The sequence below is a fragment of the Puntigrus tetrazona genome, chromosome 13 (assembly GCF_018831695.1).
Source record: "Puntigrus tetrazona isolate hp1 chromosome 13, ASM1883169v1, whole genome shotgun sequence".
NCBI classification, from domain to species: Eukaryota; Metazoa; Chordata; class Actinopteri; order Cypriniformes; family Cyprinidae; genus Puntigrus; species Puntigrus tetrazona.
The window spans coordinates 11,176,456-11,199,586 of NC_056711.1; the positions used below are offsets into that span (position 1 = coordinate 11,176,456).

Below are 23,131 nucleotides of genomic sequence, written 5' to 3' on the forward strand. Positions count from 1 at the left end.
CAAAGGTTTAGGGTTGGTAAATTGTTTTAATGTCTTAGTCTTTAGTGTCACTTTTTCCTTCCGAAATCATTACAAATATGATTTGGTGCTCAAGACACTTTTATTATAAATATCAATGTTGAAAACCATACTTAACCATGACACTTTTTCATTCAAGATCATTTATTATTTAGTAATTATGACTTTAAAAGTAATTCTATTAATAGTTAGTATTAAACTGGATGAATCGCTATAGTTCAAAAGACTTTTATTACTGTACATAATTATGCCATACATAAAAACAACCAAAACACATCTGCATTGCAACATTATACTGCTTGTTTCCCAGGACACCAGATTGACAGGCTGTGAGAAACACTGAGCAGCTGGTCTGGACAAACATGAATACAAACAGATTTATGAAGCAACATCACACTCAGATTCATTTACTAAGTGCAATGTGCCTACAATAACATCAATGAAAATCTTTTCTCTGTAACAATGCCAGTAAAATATACTAAAAACTATTTTTTTTTTGTGTTTTTAGAGGAATCATACTGTATGTCATCCCTGTCAGTTTAACTGCACACTAAAGAGATTTTTGAAACGATATTACAATAAATTCAAACCTAAAACTGTATAGCCTAAGACTATTTATATCTAAAATCCAACTTCAAGATTTCAGAATTGTGAAGGCTTAAAAATATTGTTTATAAAGATAAATATTGCTCAAGCAGTTTTACACCGTAATACCAGAAATGTTTGACAGCATGTTTTGGTGCGGAAGAGATTCGACTCTAACTCAGTTCATAAATCTTTCTAGATTTAAACAACTGCCTGATTAATTGTCCCAAAAACAGATAAAGATAATATATATTGTACAACAAAAGGCACGTTTAGTCAAATCCATATCTGACCAAGAGTATAGTGATTTATATGGCATCACTGAATGTATTTGTTTTGATACGGCCATTAAAAGTTTTCTAGCGCTCTCAAAACAGAACTGTCAAATGTCCGAGTACGCACTATATATTACAAAGCATTTGAACAATACATATTCACACCTCATTACTTGAGCCTGACATAGTTTCTGATTGAAAATGGACTTGCTTATGTATGCAGTTACAGCTATTTATTTGTTTCTATCAAGAAGCAGGAAATGCATTGTCATTTTGGCTCCCTATTAGAGCCATGTTTATGTAATTATCTCAGCAAGAGACTGAGGAGAAGGTGACTGTCTCCTAAGGGCTCAGTGATTGCCTCTTACATCAGAGTGTTTTCCTTTCACAGGCGGGAGCAGTTGTAATGGAAGTTTGTCTCAAACAAAGGTTTCTTGTCAAACGAAATTACACAACCCCGGGCTAATGTTTACAATTTCACTATCTTACATAATGATAACAGCAACAACAAATCATAAAAGCTTTATCGCTCTGACCAACGGCGGACAAACTGCTCTGTGAAATAAACCTTGCGAGTTCACAAAGGTGTTCGCTTTGGTAGTAATGAAGTCGGCAAACTGTGAAGTGCTAGGCTAGATTTCACTCATGCTGATGATGATGGAAGCACCATTTGTTCAAAATAGCCTCCAGAGTGTTGAATCTGCCGCCTTAAATCAATAGACTTAAGTGGCCCAAAACACTTAGTGGAACTAAATAATGCAACACACGGGTAACATTTGTGTTATGCCAAAAAGAAAAAACAGACTCGAATGAAAGCTTCATTACAAACGGCAAATTATGTGATTAATTATGAAATAAACGTAAGAAATTACGAAATGGTAAACATTTCAGAACCTGCACCATCAACAAACCTAAAACTCCGCATAAATGGAATAGTAAACAGGCTTCAAACTGTACGAAACTATTTAAAAACAGAACATTTGGAAACTGAAGGAAGACGAAATAAGGCTATATATATACACATTCCATTGCCGTGATTACGATTTGAACAAGAGATGTATTATGTTAAAAGAATAATGAGCGCTCTGTATGAAATCAATGGCATTCATGTGTTTTTGATTAACGTAAGAGAATCTACAATTTTCCCATCAAAGGATATGAAGACTACAGACCCCAGCTGAGTCTACTCTACTGTATCTGGTTTATCGCTGAATTTCATGATTTTCATGACAAAAATGCTCATGAACACAGTGTGTTTTTATTTTATAGGAGATACCGAAGGCAAGACGAAAACACACATGCTGAACTACTTAGTTTAAAATATTTCAAGAAAAATCTAGAAAGAATTTAATTTTGTTAAAAAAAATCAGTAATAGTAGCTAATAATGTTTGATCTGCATGAGCTAAAAGAACACAGAGAATGAATGAACTGAAATATATGAATAAATGAATGAATAAACTGTGCATCACTGGAAAGTTAATTAATTAAACCTTACATATGAGAGATTAATTACATAAATCCACAACATAAATGTGAATAGCTAAAATCTATTGTATTAAAATTAATGCAGCAGTCAAACTGAATGCAAATGAATATGTGAATATGCTCTTGCTACAACAAACAACTTAAAGTTAAACACAGACAATGAATAACTACAAAATAATGAATTTACAATACCGGTGTTTGTTTGTTTTTTCATAAGGACAGCTATCACATGCTCTTTTAGTACAATGTTGATGTATGTTTAAATAAATAAATAAAATAAATGCAAATAGATTTATTTAAACCATATTTATATAAAATCAATATAAAACTTTTAATTAAAAATTTATTAGGATATTTACTTTTAAGAAGTATTTAATATTAATAACATTTTGGAATTTCTCAAAAGAAAAGACTGTAATTGCACAAACAATGGAAGTACGTTCTGCGTAAAGTTTTCTAGTATGGTTTGAACAACAAAAACACAAAACATCCAACATCCCGTTTGCTGCACAGTGCCACTAACACAACACAACACATCAAGCAGGGTAAATGTAAGCAGGAGACAGAAACATGATTGTGACCCTGTAGTAATTTCTTTGTACAACAAAAGCCATTCTTTTCTGCACCCTGTACCATGTTTCGACGATTTCCTAACAAGACTCACATTGATCGGGTGAGGGTGGGAGTCAGAATACTTGCAGTGAATGACAACCAGTGTCACTATGGGACTGTGACACAAAAAAGGGCATTGGCAATAGGGATGCATTGCAGAGGACATGACTCACGAGCTGAGCTTACATGCAGGGCTCTTACAGTTCTACAAGCCGCATTCCAGCACACACATTTTCCATGAGGAAATCCCACCGCACCTCTGTACGAGGGGTAGATTGAGCCTAATCGACTCAAACCATCAGATATATTCGACTGGCATATTATAAACAAGTAGGATGGGGCTACGGCTTTTTGAGGTCTCGGGAATTCTGGGTAATGAATGACAGGGCAAAACTGCTCCCCCGTTTAGTCGAGCTTGTTTACATAACTCTCACTAGCTGCCCCTGGGCAGAGCAGAGTTGCTCAAACAGCTGCCTGCCCAATGGTGTTCTTTTCTAACTAGCGCTCCCTGTGGAGCTCCGCTAGGGCCAGATCCACTTCCCCTAGGTGACACACGCAAGTCTGAACCACACGCACCAGAAGACATAACCACCGCGCTTCCTGCCCCTGCGCTCTGCTCCAACCGAGCCACGGTATTCCTCAATTCCTATCTGGCCGAGACACCCCCACCGCAGCCAGCTTCAGTCCCCGGAACGGCTGTGTTTTGAAACTCGGCCCCTGCCCTGACTGGTGAGCTTGGCCCACTGCACCTCGTCTGCTGGGAAACGAATGGAGACCTAGACGGTGCGCTGGGAGAACGCATGAGAATGTGATTTTCAGCGCTGGCTTTAGATCACAGGTCCCGCTGTGCCCTGTGAAGTCAAATCCTCCGTGTTTGTGTTGGCAGAGAGTTTGTAGTCCTCTGGACAGGACAAACCCTTAGTGGGGACCAGCTTACCCTGGAATTCATTTCCTCTGAGACAAGATCAGACTCAACACATTCATCATTTTTCAACTGTCCTTACTGGCAGGAATCAAGGGCAAATCGCTGCGTCCGGACGGGTAAATACGTGGATGCGGCATATGACAAATGGAAAGTAAATCACAGAAAGTGAGACCCCAGGGGGAGGTAAATTGCAGCAGTGTTGAATTGAGTAGGTGTGGACACTATCGGGGGACAGGACTTTTCTTGTGTTTCCACTGGCATTCACACAAGCAACTGAAATTTAAAACAGGACAGTTCTGACAGTGATTTACTGACTGGTCTCAGGCTAGTATTATGGCCTGCAGTGTTTTGTCCTAATAAAACTCAGCATTTGTTCTTTTAGTATTTTTTCCTCAAAGCTATTTAACATGAGATGGCGATACCAACTTAGTGAACCCCATTGTGCAGATTCCTATGGAGCAGGGGTTTTCAGACTTTCAAAGCAAAGAAAACTGGAGAGGAAATTTCATATTTTTATTATGTATTTTTAGGACTGTCAAAGTTAACTGTAAATCTGCTCTGGAACAATATTTATTTTGAACCGCACATATAAATACGGTTGAAATGAATTGAAAATATGTCTTTTAAGGTTTACGCATCTAATGTTATTCTAATAGTGGACAAAAAGATATAGTTGAAAAAAGGTCAATAAAATAAAAAAGACATCAAATGTCAATATCGCAAAGATTATACATTTCTTTTAGCATTTGCATGGCTTTAGAACAGTAACAATATAAGGCAAATTAATTTCCAATCAATATCTTTATAATATCATGCATTTTCAGACAGTATAAAATTGTCTTCATACAGAAAAACTAACTTTTTTGTTTCATTTTTGGTGGCCCTTAGAATAAAAACGTTTGAAAATCCCTACTTTTGAAATGAGCGTAATACCTTAAAGGCAATAAGAATAACATCACATTCAACGTGCTATGTTTTTGTAAATTAATCTACAATGACATCATAGCAGTGTTACAACTTCAGTCCGATCTGTTATAGATCTAATGGTACATGAGCAATATTTTCCATCACCCATCAGGGACAGCAAACGCCCTTATAAAAACAAACATCAGTGTATTTCAGTGCAGCATGTTGACAACGTCAAAAGAAAAGTCAGTAAATTACCTGAGCCGTGCACAAAGAGGTGGAGATATTTTATCATGATAGGACTTTTAGCAGTCTGCAGGGAACCCTCATCATCTTTCATAAAGGGAGGTTTGCCACTTTAATCCCACATCTGGTCTGCATTACCATTCCATGCAGCTCTGACTTGAGTCTGGGCCTGAACAAGAACCTCACCCTGTCTCAATGTCCAAAGACTATAAAACACTAAAAGCTTAAAATTAAGGATGACACTGTCTCCTTCGCAAACACTTGTATTTTATCTTTGTCTCTGGAACTTTTGCAAGTTTAACACAATTCTTTATTCATGAAATCAGTTTTAGAACGAAGAAAGCTGAAGATAAGACAAAGGGAAAAACTCAGGAACAATAAGTGCTCTGTATTAAAACTACCAATTTGTGTTTGAAGGCTAAAACTAAAACAGTTTCTTAAAGAAGCTTGGATATATTTTTTCCCTGTCCTGAGGGTAAACATCTCTCTGAGAATGCTGTTGCAATAGCCGAAACAAGACAATTAAAGGTCAGGGAGTGGTTTCTCATGAGTTCCTTTGGCTTTCCTAGTAAAACACTGCATTTAAGCGCATAAGCAAATTTAAATGACAAACTTATCACCTGTTTATCTCGAGGGCAAGACATTCCCACTCTGGCATCTCTGAATTTTGCAGTATTTCTTTTCTCACTGCCTCCATTCATACCGCATTAACTTGTCCACTTGTTTAAATGTGTCGCTTTGTAAACATATTTACTCAAAACCACTGCTTTATTAAGCTTTTAGTTACATTTGCTAGGACAACAACGGCTAATATCACCTGCGAAACACCTGTGGCTATAAGACTGTTTCTGAAAATGACTGTATGCCTCATTTCCTGCTGAACACGTTTTATGTGTGATATCCCTGATGTTAATGTTTTTGTTATCGTCGACTAATGTCACTGTAAGACGCCCGAGAAAGTTAGATTAAAAAAGAAAGAAAATCAGATCACATTCATGTTTAAAAAAAGACTGCTCAGTGGCCTGGTGTTACCTCTCAGTGCTCAGCACAGTAGCTCTCTGAATTAACTTGATACACATGACTAAAAAGACAGAGAAATGCCTGTTTGACAAGTAGGTCAATGAAGCAACATGTCCCTCTTTCTATCTCCCCAGGGTGCACAGAGTTCGTTGGCTGCTTACCTGCGGGCAGTCTTTGATATAGTGTCCCTTGTTGAAGCAGAGATGGCACAGGTAGTTTGGTGGGGGTCTCTTGCTGGGCTTGCGTGGCTCAGAAGACAGAGAGAGGTCAGAGAAGTGGTCCGTTAGAGAGTTCAGCCCATCCACTATGTTGTTAAGAGAGCCGTACGGTGACACACTTTTGTATAAACCATTATTCAGGGCCTGCAAAACATAAAAAAAATCAACCATAATACAATATATGAACACGAAACTGAAACACACCGTTTTTTCATACAGTGTCTTTTTAATATGTCACAATATGCCGCTCTTAAATACAGTCTATAAGCAAAAGCTGTATGAAAAATATGATTAAGTACATAGTCAAAAACAATGTCCTCAATTAGGCATATTAGGGAATAAATGAGATTCCTAATTCAGGATCAGTTCCCAAATTGGCACGACATAATCCACTAAAGCCCGTGATAAGTACATGAGTGTAAGATTTGCAAATCAGATTGCCATTTAACCACAGAGGACAGTAGGTAATCAAACACACGCTACAGACGGTTTGGATGGGAAGATGTTACTTGAGTGATGTCTTCCTCTGGTTAAGCTTTGGAAGGTTATGTTATTGTTGAAGTCTCATGTTGGACAGTCCTGAAACTTTATACTTGGCAAGTTCAGATAACTGTCATCTAGTTCCTCAGCATGCCAGGACAATAAACAGTTTCTGCACGTATCTCTCAAGACGAGTCTGTTTTCATCAGTTAGATCACCTCTGAACGCAGCAAATAAGCTTTTTTAGATCTTTCTTTTATAGCTGTACATGTGACGTTCATTTTCCATCCTGGCCAGTCAAATCCAGCTGATATTCATTCTCTGTGAGAGACATTTATGAGAAACACACAAAACCAATTCCTCCTAAATTCAAAACTTCTGAGCGCGTCTGACAAAAGATTATGAGGTACATGGAATTAGAAATCTTTAGACGTGTTTATTTTCAAAAATATTAGGTCTATAAAAAGCTGTGTCATGAGAAACTAAGCATCCAGCTACACTGTTATTTTGAGTTATGACCAGCATAAGTCTAAGATCAACAAGAAGTATATGAAAAGGCAGTGGAAATTTATGGAGTTCTGTGTAAACAAAAACTAACAAACCACGCAGCCGTGTTTTAAATGTCTTTTTTTTACATCGCGGAAATACAAAAATTACTATCATCAGTGGTTCTGTCTGAATACACTCATACAATTATTATCAATTTGAATGTAATAATGTTACTGTCAGAAAGGAATTTGACTATGTGTCTCCTGAGGGATACGGCCCTCACACACATTTACACCAGAGGAGAACATCTCTCCTCACCCCTTCACACAGCTGGAGAGCGAGCGAGTCAGGGGGTCACTTCTAACTACTGCCATTCACAATCCCAGTTCACGCTTTCTAAGAAAAGTGTAGACAATTTGGTATGTTATACAAACAAATATAATTTAAAAATCCAGAATTCTGGTTCCGAGCTTCTTCCTGTGTTGTAAATATTTAACAAATTGATTTCTGGTCTGACAGAGGAAAAAAACTGTGTTTTGGAACGTATTCTTAACTCTCCACGTAAGAAAAAAAGAGAAGAGAGAGGAAAAAAGAAAGGGAGAGAAAACGAAAGAGGTGGAGGGAGAAAAAGAGAGAGAACTTGTCACAATGTTTTTATTAACTCTGATTACGAATAAAAGTTTTGCCCTTCCTCAAACTTTCCACTAAACATCAACACTTTACCTCTGTCTCAGCCACAACACTGTCATTACATCATTTAAAAGAAAACGCATTCATATGTTAAAGTTTCTGGATGTAATTCTCTCATTTATAAAAAATAAGCAGAAGAATACAAAAGGATTCCACCGACTATTAGTTCCATTACCATGTGTCATAACTATTATATTTAATTTGTGAAAACCATATTTGCTTCCTCTTACCCATTAAAATATTTCCCGGAAATATACATATAGCAGTACTGGTTTTCCTTTTTGCAGTAGACCTAAATTAATCTCACTTGTAATAACTTTCAGACTATAAAACATTTATGCAATACAAACATACTAATTTATGAATTTCCCTTACAATTTTCTTCTCATAAATTGGACCAAACTACTTTTTTGATATTCCTATCAAATAGTTATTCAGAGAGTATCACTGAATAGCATCTTTCTTTATGTGATGATAATAATAATAATACAGGTTTAAGTGTTATATGTCTTCAGCAAACATTACGACCTCAGAAATGAGTATGATTTTTGATTATTTCCGAGCTCAGTCATGACAAGGCATTTTAGGCCTGCAGAGATCAGTAAGCAATCCTCAAACTCAGACTCTCTTTCAGCCTCACTTTACAGGCTGAAATTAAGCAGCAAATTAAACGCAAGTAGTCTTATGATCAAAATAAGAAACTTTCATGCATGACTGCCTCATTTGGCTGTACACGTGCTCTTACAAATACAATAAACTGAGTGTGCAATGCTGCACGCTGCCATGATTTCAATGATCCTTGAAACTATAAATTCATTGCATAGCACTGCTATAAAATAAATAAATAGCCCTACAATTTATGACTAAATCGTAGGCAAAAATACTAAATTAATGTTTCAAGTTTATAGGGATTAAAAGATTACGTCTCCAAATTGTACAGACGCGCGCTACATTAGACATGCATAGACAACTGCGCTTTACATAATGAATCTTATTCCAGTCTGCTGGCACCGTTATCTCCACGAAATTATTTCCAAAAACATCGTCTGGAGGAGAACAGAAAACGAGTTACCTCATTCCTCTGCAGCTGAAAGAAGTTGTTGAGATAGTTGGAGTTGAGAGAGGAGCTCAGGTCGTTGGCAGGAGTTTTGCTGTAGTTCAGGTCCGGATGGGAAGAGTTGGGTTCGGGTCGGAAGGCATCGAAGGCACTCGTCTGATGCGTGTCTTGTAAAGAAAGGTAAACCCAGTTGAGAAGCTGTGCAGGCTGGTACACTGAGGTACTGGTGTCTATAGCAGACAACAAGCTCATGTTGTTACTGTAACTTTCACTCTTCCACTGTTACTTTTGGAAAAGGCAAACTTGTTCAGATTGTACTGTGAACGCGCCGTCCGGTTTTCCACACCCAAAAAAAATCAGCGCTTCTCTCTCTCCTTCCAGCACAGACCCTATTCCTTCGCTGGGATCCGTGTCCCAGGTTTATAATTACACAAAAGTCATTGCTCTGATATGTCAGAATAAAAAGTTTTAGCCCGCTGTCCACGGCCCGTTATCTCGCTTTATTTGCACTGTAACTGCAAAGAGCTCATTGAATATTCATGTGGCGTCTGCGCGCGTCATTGTCTCGCGCGGCCAATCAACGCGCGCTGTTTAACATACGCGCTTGTATATAGCGACGACCTGTTGATTATTGGCTGCTAGCTCATTTCAACAGAATATGCATATCAATTACGGAACGCGTTTAAAAACACTATTTCGTGGTGTCACGCAGCTTAAAATTATTTTAAACGTGATCGTGTCTAAAATGCAGTTCCTACAGAGCAGATACAGCATTCTGTTTTATAAGCATTTAAAAAGCGTAGTTTAATGATTCATTCAGTGCTCCACTCCCATACGTAATATAAGGGTAAAGAAAACCACTAAAACGCTTTAGAAAATCCCCCCTTCAGAACAAACTTAACTGACACCGGTTTACATGGAACAGGTCATGGTATATGTGAAACTAAACACCTTGAGGAAACCAATAGGTTGTAAGCAAATGGGTTTGTTTATTTAACAACAGGGGTGAGATTCTTAAGTGAAGAGCCACAAACAGGGAACCCAGGGAAACCCGTTCTTTTAAAACACCTGAAAAAAGAGCAAACTCTTCAGGTATTAGTTTTTGAAGGAACATTTGTTTTCAGTTTAATCAATCATACTTAATCAGAAGTAGTAAAGAACATAAAAAAAGCCTACTAAGAAGAAATAAATACACTCGTAACATAACGACTGCATTTTAATGGACCAGGTGGGGTTTTAAAAAATCTAAAGGATTCTCACACAGTAAAACAGCAAAACAACGATTCACCTGAGGTATTCTGGCCTACAATCTCATACTGATTAGTGCTCCACCTTGTGGTGTTGTTAATATACTTGCTTGCCTGTCTGCACACGCTTTTTAACACTTCATTCACCTGACTGATCGAAATTGAGATGCACAGCATTCATATATATTTATGTTTAGTAAACAATAACATTTTGCAAAATCAAAATGTTCAAGTTTAACGCATAACACTGAAAATGTACTTAAACTCAACTTTATATCTATAAACATGGATGTCAAATCTACATTGTACGGTTAACGATAATTATAATAAATTTGTCAGCAGAACTGTCATTATCCCTGCAGAATAGAAATGTACAAACTGTTTCTGTATGGGTCTTAAGGCATGCACCGGTAGCAAGTCACCAACATGTGGCTGTGATCTTTGCAGACAGGGCGACTGCATTCACTACAGAACTTGCTCACTTTTCTGTCTCTTCCAGAGGGACAGTAATAACATCTTTTTCTTATTCTGTTTTGACAGCTCTGTTCTTGGAGTTCAAAATTGACAGATGACAACGATGCAGGCATCCCACATCTGTCCATGGCCTCAAGGATGTTCGTGGATAATCCAGGGCTTTCTTCTCTGCGCCTATGTATCTGAGGCACTACAAGCTCTTTCGCTAGCTCTTTTATGAACAAGCGCTGAGCACTATGACCACCTCCCATGAAGCTCGGGTGCTGAGCAATAAAAATGGAGTAGGAGTTTACAATGGCAACATCCAACATGTTATACCAAAGCAGCATAGGCCACCTCTTTGTTTGCCTCTTGCAAGTATAATTTTCAGCCATTAGCCTAACAGTGCTGACTGCTCCTTTGGTGCAGTTGTAGTACTGAATGACCTCTGGCTTGTTTTTAGCACTTGTTTCATTCAGTGCATCGCTGGTATGCATTGTACTCAACAGAATCACTGTCTTTTTTAGTTTTGGCACATAGCTCACCATGAATACTTTGCCACAAAAACCAAACTCAGAGGTATGTGATGCTCGTAACTTGGATGGCTTCATAATCGGTGGCACATGTGGATTCTTATGGTGAAGAGCCCCGACCACGGTCAAGCTTTTCTCGAAAAGCTTCTCTGCCAGAGGGACACTGGTGAAGTTGCTGTCCATTGTAATGTTGAGACCTACATTGAGAAACACACAAAAGGCAAGGTCATTAGGTAACACAACAACACTGATGGTCTGGCACAGTGTTTGTGGCTGAGGGCTGGTTTTAAGAGGACTGCTGATCCCTACAAGAAGTAAACTACATGTACTTTTAAGGAAGATAAAAGTGTCTCAAACGGACAATATACTACGAGTGGAAAGTTTTTATGAAAATATGTACCTTTTTGCTGAAGTCCACTGGACAACCTCAGGACCGTGTTCTCTGCAAGGTTCACCTCAGTCTCCTCTCCTGGATGTCTGCCTGTGTAGATGACCCCATCAATGGCGTAGGGGACCTCGGAATCACACATCCAAAAGATTTTTATGCCACTCTTCGTGGGGCAGCTTGGCATATGTTGCAGAAACTTCCCTGGAATGGCAGAAGCTGCTCACCTACAGTGACACAATGCCTCGGGATTAACCTTTTCCTGCAGTTTGTCAGGAACAGGTCCCACACATTTCGGAAGGCTGCCATGCGGTCTGATGCCTTTCTCGCCACCCTGGTTTTCTTGTTATCAAATTGCAGGAATCTATGAAGGTCTTGATATCTACCAACAGACATGGTAGCTCTATACAGTGGGTTCTGTAATGGATCCATAAACAGTTCCCGGATTGGAACATCGCTACTTCTCTCCACACCAATGAGAAGACTCAGACCAATAAAGGCTTTTAATTCTTCTTTAGTGATCTTTTGCCACACTTTGCCTTTTGCCAACGCTTCTCTCTGTCCATCCAAGTTGGTACATTGCAGTATCTCATTAATGATGTTTTCGCTCATGAAAAGTTCCCAGGCACCTTTAGGTGTCTTTACTGAAAACCCTGGTGCAGACCCTGCGCTGCTCTGTGAGGAGGTCATGGTTTCACTTTGAGGAGGATATTTGCTCCAGTAAGAGTCTCCTTTGCTCCATCGACTCAAGCGATCTTCACTCTCCTCATCACTAGATTCCTCAGATGAGAACTCAAAGCCTGTGTAGACAGTTTTCTGACCTTCTGTCAAATCTGGGCCATCACTATCAGAGACCTCAGATTCCAAATCAGGGGCAGCAATGGATTCATATTCTTCTCTTAGTGTATCTGTAATCTCAGCTGCAGGCATTTTAAGGCACGCCATAGACAAAACTGTAAAATACAAACACACAGTCGCGTCATAAGTACGATTAAGGAAAGTATACAAAAAATACAACAGCAGTACTAATTGTGTGAATTACACTTTTAGTAATTCACTTACATGAAGTTCCACCATGGCACACACAGGACAATCTCTTTCCTCTTATTCCATATAAAGCCCATGTTATCCAACATACTACTAATGACTTTATACTAAAATTAATAATTTTTATTTTTTAAAATACAACATTTGTGCTGTCATCAATTTTGATTTGAACAGTTCTATCAAACCGGCTGCATACTGGGCTTTTGTTTGTTCAGCAGGGGTCAGAATGTGCAGCATTTGGTCTCCCTCTAGTGGAGAAATAAAACAATAACTCACCCCAGCATTTACTCTCATGTCATGCCAAACATGTACTACTTCCTTTACTCTGCGGAACACGATCAAATATATTTTGAACAAGGATTAAACTGTTTTTCTGCACACTCTGAAAGTGAGTTTGAAAGCTGATTTTCATTGTATGGCCCAAACCCCACAAAACACTAATTAGGTATTTTTTACACAGGTCTGAAACAAAATGAGAGTGAGTAAATGATGACAACGTTTTTATTTATAATGTTCAAAAATTTGGGGATAGTAAGTAATTTTTTAAGAAATTAATATTTAAGGATGCATTAAAATAATTAAACTTAACAGAAAAGACAATGTTAAAAATTATTTCCATTTCAAAACATGCTGTTATTCTGTAACTTTCTAGTCATCTAGTCAAGAATTCTAAGAGTTTTATAAAATTTACTGTTTTCAAAATTGATGATATGAAATGTTCCTTAAAGAATCATGTTACACTCAAGACTGGAGTAACGGCCGCTGAAAATGTAGCTTTATTGTAATTTTATCAAAAATTCAGCTTTGGCAAAAATTAATTCAAAAACTAAAAAAAAATACCAACCCCAATCTTTTGAACAGATTGACATGTACGTGTACAGACCATGGGTCATCAAAGGGAAATTATCTTTATTTACAAATCATTTCACTATCAGAAAAATATACAGTTCTGTCACTGGGGCAGCTCCCTATGGTACAAAAGTGAAAAGCTACAAATATATCATTTTAAAGTACGAATACGCACCTTTAATGTAGTTCAAATACTAATAAGTACCTTTTTATGGGGTAGGTAAGGTATAAAGATGTGGCTTTTCACTTTTGTACCTTAGAGTACTGCCCCAGCAATAGAACAGAACGTTTTTTTCTCAGAATGTATCATTATTTGACTCAAAAAAGGTTTGCTTTCACAGTGTTGATACTTTATCATACACACTTCATTGTACTTCATGTTCTCTATGTCACATCTGATTCTTCTGTCTTCTGAACTGAAACATTTCTTCAAACACAGGATGTAAGAAAAAGAAAAAAAATCGAGACTAAAGTCTATAATCCTATTATTTTAATGCAAGCTTGCTACAGAAAGCCGCTTGTAAAACATTAAAAATATGTAATAAGCAAGTGTATTGTATATTATAAACTATACACTCTTCAAGAGTGGAACAAAGTCACTTACGGGGGATGATATGATTCTTCTAAACCACCATCAAAAGCATAGATAAAAATGAAAATCCAGTCAAAAAAGCCTTCTCAAATTATATACTAAAAAAACATTTTTCACTTAACATAAGGAAAAATGAATATAATTATGAGTAAAAATGTAAACCCTTTTACTGTTACAAAAAATGCCGATACACGTCATGGACCCTAATCAAGATGGTTTTTCAGATGCAGTCTGTAACTGTACCCATATCTGTATGCTTTACTACACACAGAGCACTGGAAAGGTCTCTCCTTCGAGTGTGTCCGTTTATGTTTGTTAAGTATGTAAATGCGTTTAAAACTTTTCCCACACTCAGGGCACATATAAGGTCTCTCTCCAGTGTGATCTCTCTGGTGCACCCTTAAGTCATAGATGTCAAAAAACCTCTTCTCACATTGGTTACATGGAAAAGGCCTGTCACCGGCATGTCTACGCAAGTGTATTTTCAAATAAGAGGGCTTGGCAAACTTCATTTCACACTGATCACAACCGTACGGTTTCTGTCTCCTGTGAATTTTCACATGATCCGTGAGAAGATCTGACCGCTGGAACTCTTTCCCACAGGTTTCACAACTAAATAGCTCTTCTTTATGCTGTTTGTTGGATGTTCTGCCTTTACCTGCTTTCTCTGGATGTCGTTTGGCATTTCCCTGCATTATTAACAATGACATTCTTTCACTTGATACATCAGAATTCATTTTAGGTGGAATAATTTCCTCTGTTGGTTTTCTTTTTCTTGATGTTCTTTTTTTGACTGTGCATCGTTTTCCTTTGCTTGATGTATCAGTTCTTCTATTCAGAGATTTATCTGGAGAAGTGCGTGTGATTTCAAGCTCTTCTTCCATCTCAACTGGAGGCATTAGGCCAGCTGGTAAGATTTGCAAACCGAGGTCCAAAAACTCCTCTTTAACATTCCCCTGAGGATGAGAAAACGTTCCTAGCTCGTTCACATCAAGCAATGAAGAGTCATCTTGATCAGGTTCCACTTTAACTTGGATTTCTGACTTAATGAAGTCTGACTGCAAGGTAAGTGAACTGTCATCTTCTCTTTTTAACCATCCATTGAAAAAGTGCTGGGAAACGCTCGCAGATGGCAAACCTTGCTCCATTTTCGCGAGTCTTTGACTTTCGATGTCCAGCTCTAATTCAGGTAGTTCTTCTTGAGACTGGATGTAGACTCTTCCCAAAGGCTGAACCAAAACTATAACAAAATATGCAGATATTAATGCTCTTTCCAACGATATATTTGCTGTTTCTAATACATGTGTGAGATTACATTATTCTCTTAGTGTATCACAATGCAGTTTAAAAGTTTGCTAAACTAAATCCACCTTTAAATAAACCCGTGGTAAATAAACACTGCATTGGTGCACTGGTAATAATTTTTGGTAATAATTAAAACTAAATGTTGCTGTTGCGAGCAAATGACATGCCACTCACCAGTTATTTGCGTTCAGAAGTTACTTTTTTGTTGACTAAAAAAATGCCATGTTTACACTGCTGAATCGTCTTCTTCGATGGTTTTAGTAACGAGTTGAGAAGCAACTACATATATACCTTCTGCCACCTACTGGGCGGGAGGGAGAGTATTTATTCTGGGTCAATTCTGTGCTCAAAACAATACTTTTTCATTTAAATTTAGAGGCTCTCATTTGGACAACTGAAAAGTGTGCAAGCAATTTCTTTGCCTATCTAAATTAAACTAGAAAAAAACAATGTTCGTTATATTTCGTAAGTTTATAAAAACAGAAAACTTGTGAAGTATAAGGTATGTTTAAATATAAAAATATTTTCAGATCACAAAAATCTATTAACATTTATACAAGATACAGAAATAAAGAAAAAAAAAAAAAAATATATATATATATATATATATATATATATATATATATATATATATATATATATATATATATATATGACAGTAACACTCAAGCTAAAATTGACTTTATAAGCCTTTTTTGTTACTATTCTTTTTTGTGGTTAAACCTCAAAAATCAAGAATTACCACAACTTTACAAAATACATTTTACAAATATATTGATTTATTTAATACATATATTACATTTAAATTACATTTTCAGATCTCATAATGAATGCAATGTTTTCAAAAAGACATTATGAAAGTAACACCTCAATTAATCTTTACAATGAGATTTTAAAAATGTATGCTCCATGCAGTATTTTTCATTTATTGTTCTCTCTTTGTGGCTCTCTTTCAAATTCAAATTAGATTTAACTTGATAGATTAACAGTCAGATACAAACTGTTTACTAAGCTGAAAATTAATGCTGAATCTATACGTACCCAGTGGGGTAGTGACAATAACATGGTCTGCTGCAAATGTCTCTCCATTCACACATTCAATCATAACGGGGAATCTTGTTCCTGTAGTTTTCGGTTCACTCTTGGTGTAGTTCCAGTGAATGCACTTCACTGGCTTGTTGTACAAGACTATGTCCTTGGGAAGTTCCTTCATCATGTGATCAATTAAACCTTCATAATCTCTAGTGGAAAAAAGAGAGCGCATTACAGTCCTTGCAAGGTTAAAGAAAGCATTGTTTAAATTATATAATTGAGACAAACGATTCAAATCCAAGAAAGACGTCAATCTCCAAGAAAGGCTTTCAGTCTCTGATCACTCACCCTGGGAAAGTGCAGTCTAATCCTGGGAGAGTTTTATACATGCCAAAGGCTCCCAGGCCTACATCGTCCATCGTGTGGGTTCCACTGACGCAGCACTCCAGCTTGAGCAGTGTGTTTATCATGACGTTCAACCTCTGCCTTGACAAACTCCCCAACGCTCGGTAGAGGTTCTCCACCTCCATCATGGAACTGTTGACTGCTTTCCAACAACTTTATAAAAACTTCACCACTGGCCCCAGTTTCTGAACTGAACTGGTAAACCAGTTGGGAACAAACCAGCGATGATGACCACCAACGTCAATGGCCTGGTTTTCTTCAGACATTGACTCCTTGTCAAGGAGCTGGTAATCACATGCCAAACGAAACACAGGATTTTCCTTTGAAGTACCATGGATCCAGTTGGTACCTATCTCTACAGTGTTATCACCTTGAACAAAAAAAAAGTGAATAGCATGTATGGAGAAGACCAGTGCTATGTTGACACACTATATATAGTATAAACTGCTTCAATGATATCAATAAAACAGTTCAAAAGATAAAAAAATATTATGATTAATCAATTCAATAAAATGTATTATTTACAGCATGTGACAACTTGTTCTGACCTTACATTAATAAATATTATTTATTATGACCATAAATATATATATATATATATATATACCTCAGAATTTACCTTTCAGTTAAAATGTACTTTCATAATATTAGGCCCTTGCTGATCGTACGCTAGTGTAACATTAGGTTCACATGTTAAACCAGTATCTACAGAAAGACAGAACTACTCATTTTATAAGCTAATTTAAAAGCTCTATAATGCCTGCACATACCCAGTCTGCCCGTTCGTATTCTCCCTCCACTTCTATGATGTCTACATTATGAAAACCCTTTAACCAATTCCCAAGATGCCACATCCGATTATAAATATCTGACAATCACGAGCTGAACGTAGCTCCATTGAATCTGTTTGTGACACTCTCATGGAGCACTGACTAAATGTCTCGTTCTACTGAGGACTTCAGCTCAAAGTTCCTCCTCAGGTGAGCTGTATTTGACCCCAGACGCTTATTTTGTGTTACTATTTCAAGCTGGTTTCTTTATGTTTAAGGTGCTGGTAGGACGGCTGTAACACTTTTTGCCAAATTCGATTCCTGTACCTATTTTTGAAAGCCATGGAAAAACGGTTTGCGGAAACAATGTACTGTACAAGATAGAAAAAAGGCATATCCAATATGTCATTCTTCATAAATTTATTTTTATGTAGCATCTGGAAGTGACATTAATATGTATTTGATCAATGAAATGCACATTTCTCAGTGGAAGCACCTTCTACAGACCTCTGGACTGTAGAAAGACACATACACATGGCATGTCATCAGCAAATATTCTGGCTTCTTTTTTTTTTCTTCATATGGACCATGCAACAAACAGGATCCCAAAAGTATTCTTGTGTTAAAGTACAGTTCTTTTTGAGAACAAAAGATGGGCTAATATATTACCCAAACATATAAAGTGTAGTTTAAAGTGCTGAAAGTGTAAAGAGAGCATGGTACAATTCTAATGCAAAATTTGGAAACACAACAAAACAATTATAATGGTCCGACTATATAATCACATAACAGTATGTAGTCATAAATTGATCTTCAACAATTCCATTTATGTATGTTTCTTCACAACAAAACAATGGCATTATATAAATTGTAATTGTATTCACTTTTCAAAGAAATTAGAGGTATATAAACAGCGTACTTTAACGGTTTTCTAACCCATAAATACAAGCTGTTTTAATGCTTCAATTACAATAAATTACAAAAACGCATTTTGTTATACAAATGTGTTAAGAAACAGAAATGACAAAAATCATAAGGTTTTTATGAGATAACTGAAATCATCCATATATGGTTATAACAATTTGAATGACAGTTTACAGAAAGTGAATGGGTGGATAAAGGGGATAATCATTGCCCAATGTGTATGAAGAATTTAATTTGAAAAAATAATTTATACTCCAAAGTATTTTGAGAAACTATGCTTAATATAAAAAGTTATTTTCATATTACAAAAGAATTAACATTTGTGCAAAGTACTGGCATTCAGTAAGATTTTTTTTTTTTTGTTCTGAATCAATTATCATAATTAACATAATTATCATACTGAACATGGGTCATCCAGCACATCCATGATGCTTAAAATAATTCAGCAGTTACATTCAAATTTTCGTTCTATTCCCTTTCTAAGGCACAAAATCTTTCAGATCTCATAAAAACATCAGTCGATCCTTCTGACTCTTCAGAACATGAGTACAGTTTTCAGAGTTTAGATGAGAACGACTCAGAGGCAGAGGTGTAGTGAGATATTAGACGCTCTGCTTCTCTCCAGCCGCTCAGCAACGCTCCATGAACTGTAGAGAAGAAAGACCTGTGTGTGGCTTCTCCTGCAAACAACACCTGCAAGGACTGCAAAAACAAACAGTCATTCATGTTCAAATAATAATTAAAAAAAGAGAAAGAGTAAAAGGGGAAAATGTCTATATATAAAACATACTGTTCAAAAGACAAATGAAATCTAGTTGCGTAAACAAACATTGACAATATGAGAGTAGTTGTACCTTAGAATTTGAGCCTTTCAATGGCAAGGGTTCAGCAAGGTTATCTATATCATATCCTGAGCAACCTTTGGACACATAGGTATAAGATCCACAGGAATAGGGTTCATGGAACCACTGAGATCTTAAAAGCTTCCTTGGTGTAATAGTTGGATTTCCTGAAAATTGTAAAAAAAAAAAAAAAAAAAAAGTATACTATTTATTTTCTATTTTACATGTGATCCAATCTGTATCCACCATATTTCACATTTTCAGTGTGGTTTTAGACTTTTGGACCCCATCAAATGAAGTACTATTAAGTTGTTAACCTCTTATATGGAGTAAAAATGTTACCAGTAAATATGCGCAGGAGCTGTGTGACACTGTGCAGCACTTCATGCTCAGAGAGAGTTTCCATGTACTCAGACTCTCGTCCTGCAATCCATCCACAGAGCACATGCCCATATCTGCATAACAACAATAAAAATAAACGTCATATTTATTAAGGCATAAATTGCAGTAGCTGAAGTCAAATTAAAGACGATGTTGACCTCTCTGTGGGCTTCAGCACAGTGAACCCAGTTAGCTTTCTGATCCAGGAGTTCTTTACATCAGTAACAACATCAGCAAGACGCGTCTCGTCCTCCCAGACGAGGTAGATCAACTCACAGTCTTCATCCCAGAAAGGCTGCTCAAACTCAAGAAAGATCTTGTTGTTGGTCCCAAAGCCCATTCTCTGGATGGAGTGCAATTTATGCAGAGGAAGAGGAGGGCTCAGAAAAGTACTCTGCTGCTTCTTCAGGTATCCTGTATGAAATAGTACTTCAGATGAGTTATAGGTCTTGCAGATAAGTGAAAAGATTATGCAATTACCAGACCAATAACGTTAATTACAAAAAAGCTCTAGCTAATCTTTCACTCGTTCACTTTAAGTCATGCAGAATCTATACGTACCCAATGGGACAGTGACAATAACATGGTCTGCAGGAAACATCTCCCCATTCACACATTCAATTGTAACAGGAAATGATGTTCCTGATGGTCCATTCTTGGTGTAGTTCCAGTGAATGCACTTCACTGGCTTGTTGTATAAGACTATGTCCTTGGGAAGATCCTTCATCATGTGATCAATTAAACCTTCATAACCTCTAAGAATGCATGAACAGTTTCATGTTTAGTGTGCAAATTTTACAAGATTTAGCATTTTGGAATTGGATAATTAAGACAAAAAGTACAAGAAAGGATCTGATCACTCACCCTGGGAAAGTGCAGTCTAATCCTGGGAGAGTTTTATACATGCCAAAGGCTCCCAGGCCTACATCGTCCATCGTGTGGGTTCCACTGACGCAGCACTCCAGCTTGAGCAGTGTGTTTATCATGGCCCTTTTTGTAGCAATGCTAGCCGTGTCCTCCTTCCACTCTTCTGGGGACAGTCGTTCAACCTCTGCCTTGACAAACTCCCCAACGCTCGGCAGAGGTTCTCCACCTCCATCATGGAACTGCTGACTCCTTTCCAGTAATTTCATGAAAAACTCTACCACTGGCCCCATCGTTTCAAGCCCCAGTTTTCGACCTGAACTGGTAAACCAGTTGGGAACAAACAGTGGATGACCACCAACGTCAATGGCCTGGTTTTCTTCAGACATTGACTCTTTGTCAAGGAGCTGGTAGTCACATGCCAAACGAAACACTGGGTTTTCCTTCGATGGACCATGGATCCAGTTGGCGCCAATCTCTACAACGTTATCACCTTAAACAAATTGAGAAAAATTGTGACATACATCTATGGAGAAGAGCATGGCTAGGTTTTTACTCTACTAAATATTTATCAAAGTACAACCTAATCTTAGCAACAAAAAATTGCACAATGTTGAACTTTGATATAAAATAGACTTCTTGTAGCAATATGCCTAAATTTAAAGAGTAAACCAAGTTTGACACAAAACAATTAATACTAAGACTTTCTATATTCATTTATCATCCATATTCTATATCATATATATTCAAACAGCAAAAGCCTTGAAGGTAACAAATTTTTATCAAACTAATATTTTTGGGCAAGAAAAACTGTAGTTAATAAACTGCATAAATCTGTAACTTGCTCTGACCTGACATTTACAAAGAATACCTTTGTCCTCGGAACATGATTCAACCTTTCTGTTAAAATGTACTTTCATCATATAGTTGACCCTTGATTGTATCCCAGTGTGGTTTTACTGGGTGACATGGAAAACTTGGACTTTAAATGCAAATCTTTTAAAAAATATGTACAGTTTTTAACTTTGTTGACTCAAAGGCCACAATATAAGGTAATTTGAACTGGTAGGCCCATTGTTCTTCAATTATAACAAAGTTGTTTATTTTAATAACTATAAATTAAATAAGTTTGCTGATGCCTCTGCTTGAGAACCACTGATGGACAAAGTGACCCATTTATGCTAACAACTTGTTCAGCCAAAAAAAAACTAAATAAAAAGCCCCAAAACGTGTATAGCCGGAAGTAGTTAAGCTCCGCCCACAAACACAGCTACATCGCTTTACAGTTTACAAAAAAAACGGACGATTTTTTTTGAGCACTGGTGCTTGGCCACTTTTCTAGTGAGAATGGGTAACAAATTTCTCTCTGGATGATTTAGATCAGTCTTGGGGCCTGTTTACGGCAACATTGCTCTAAAAGTTGCTCTAAAAGTATAATTTTATATCCTCATATTCTATGTAAATTAAAACTGCCAACAAATTTTCATGTAGGCCTTTCATAAGAAGTGATAAATAACGGTCATCCTATAAGAGTACGAAAATTATGAAAGCCAAATTGTCCCGTCAGTGATTTCAGACAGATGACAGGTGATTTAAGAGCTCTATAATGCCTGCACATACCCAGTCTGCCCGTTCGTATCCTCCCTCCGCTTCTCGCAGTCGCTTCTATGATGTGTACATTATGAAAACCGTGTTTAAGTAATTTCCGAGCGGCACCAATTCCCGAGATGCCACATCCGATTATAAATATCTGTGAATCAAGAGCTGAATTTAGCGCCATTGAATCGATACGTGCACGACGCGAAGAACCAAACTAAAGGTTTCTCTCTGCCGAGGACTTCAGCAAACGCTCCTCCCCGATCTGTACTTGATCTACGTAACGTCACCTAGACAATAATCTCTGTCATTCTATGGAAATATGGTTCTTCTCTGTTAAGATAATGTAAAAATTGTAACCAAGCCGGTTCTTACTGCGCACGACAAACTACGTCCTATAAACCCGGAAGTAATTTCCGTTTACTAACATAAATACTTCTTACTTAATTTAACATTTCTAATGTTGTCGTCAAATGTTATCTCCAGAATCTATTTATTTTCCATATGAATTTATTAATTTTACCAGGTCAAATGTCCATATTTAGGCTTAACTTCATTATTAGAAATGTTTTCATGTGCATTATGAACACTATGAAAACAACGACAGGTTTTGAATTTACACTTATCTAATAGTATCTATACAATTTTGTATTACCAACGTTAGAATTAATTTAACAGCCTTAAATTTATTAGGCTTAAAAAAATAGGTGCTTCACTGATACTGCAATTGTACCACAGTAACTGTTTCTCGCCGGTAGGGGACAGAATATTATTATTTGTTCATGCCATACGTTTATTTTGTTGATAACAGGTTGTTCGTTAGCAACTCAATCAATTACAAAGTGTAATTATCAATCTGCTAATTATCTTAGCAAAGTTCCATATTCATAAGTCAAAAG

The 23,131-nt window shown here is 37.1% G+C and overlaps 4 protein-coding genes across 5 annotated transcripts in view; all 4 read right to left on the reverse strand.

The window, feature by feature from the left end:
- Nucleotides 1-9,531, reverse strand: part of zcchc24 (zinc finger, CCHC domain containing 24) — a 32,396-nt gene extending 22,865 nt beyond the window's left edge. The window contains exons 1-2 of the mRNA XM_043255007.1: nt 9,023-9,531; nt 6,235-6,435 (exon numbers count right to left, since the gene is read on the reverse strand). Of these exons, the coding sequence (XP_043110942.1) occupies nt 6,235-6,435; nt 9,023-9,259 (438 nt within the window). The 5' untranslated portion in view covers nt 9,260-9,531. The remainder of the gene's footprint in view (nt 1-6,234; nt 6,436-9,022) is intronic.
- Nucleotides 9,532-9,982: 451 nt separating this feature from the next.
- Nucleotides 9,983-15,669, reverse strand: wu:fj13e08. 2 transcript variants are annotated; one of them, XM_043254566.1, is made up of 5 exons: nt 15,593-15,669; nt 14,772-15,353; nt 11,853-12,578; nt 11,641-11,755; nt 9,983-11,437 (listed from the first exon to the last, which is right to left on the reverse strand). In XM_043254566.1, the coding sequence occupies exons 2-4, from the start codon at nt 15,259-15,261 to the stop codon at nt 11,739-11,741; spliced, it is 1,233 nt and encodes a 410-aa protein (XP_043110501.1). In that variant the 5' UTR covers nt 15,262-15,353; nt 15,593-15,669; the 3' UTR covers nt 9,983-11,437; nt 11,641-11,738. The 2 variants fall into 2 exon arrangements, with proteins under 2 accessions (XP_043110501.1, XP_043110500.1); XM_043254565.1 differs by having other exon boundaries at nt 11,641-12,578.
- A 180-nt stretch (nt 15,670-15,849) lies between these two features.
- LOC122356818 (peroxisomal N(1)-acetyl-spermine/spermidine oxidase-like) lies at nt 15,850-18,976 on the reverse strand. The gene is made up of 6 exons (XM_043255887.1): nt 18,950-18,976; nt 18,133-18,139; nt 17,088-17,225; nt 16,799-16,994; nt 16,460-16,659; nt 15,850-15,854 (listed from the first exon to the last, which is right to left on the reverse strand). The coding sequence occupies exons 1-6, from the start codon at nt 18,974-18,976 to the stop codon at nt 15,850-15,852; spliced, it is 573 nt and encodes a 190-aa protein (XP_043111822.1).
- Nucleotides 18,031-22,625, reverse strand: LOC122356100 (peroxisomal N(1)-acetyl-spermine/spermidine oxidase-like). Its single transcript, XM_043254564.1, has 7 exons — nt 22,257-22,625; nt 20,637-21,129; nt 20,334-20,527; nt 19,931-20,186; nt 19,734-19,846; nt 19,404-19,558; nt 18,031-19,251 (listed from the first exon to the last, which is right to left on the reverse strand). Exons 1-7 carry the CDS (start codon nt 22,414-22,416, stop codon nt 19,105-19,107), a joined length of 1,518 nt encoding a protein of 505 aa, XP_043110499.1. The 5' UTR covers nt 22,417-22,625; the 3' UTR covers nt 18,031-19,104.
- Between the last annotated feature and the right edge of the window lie 506 nt (nt 22,626-23,131).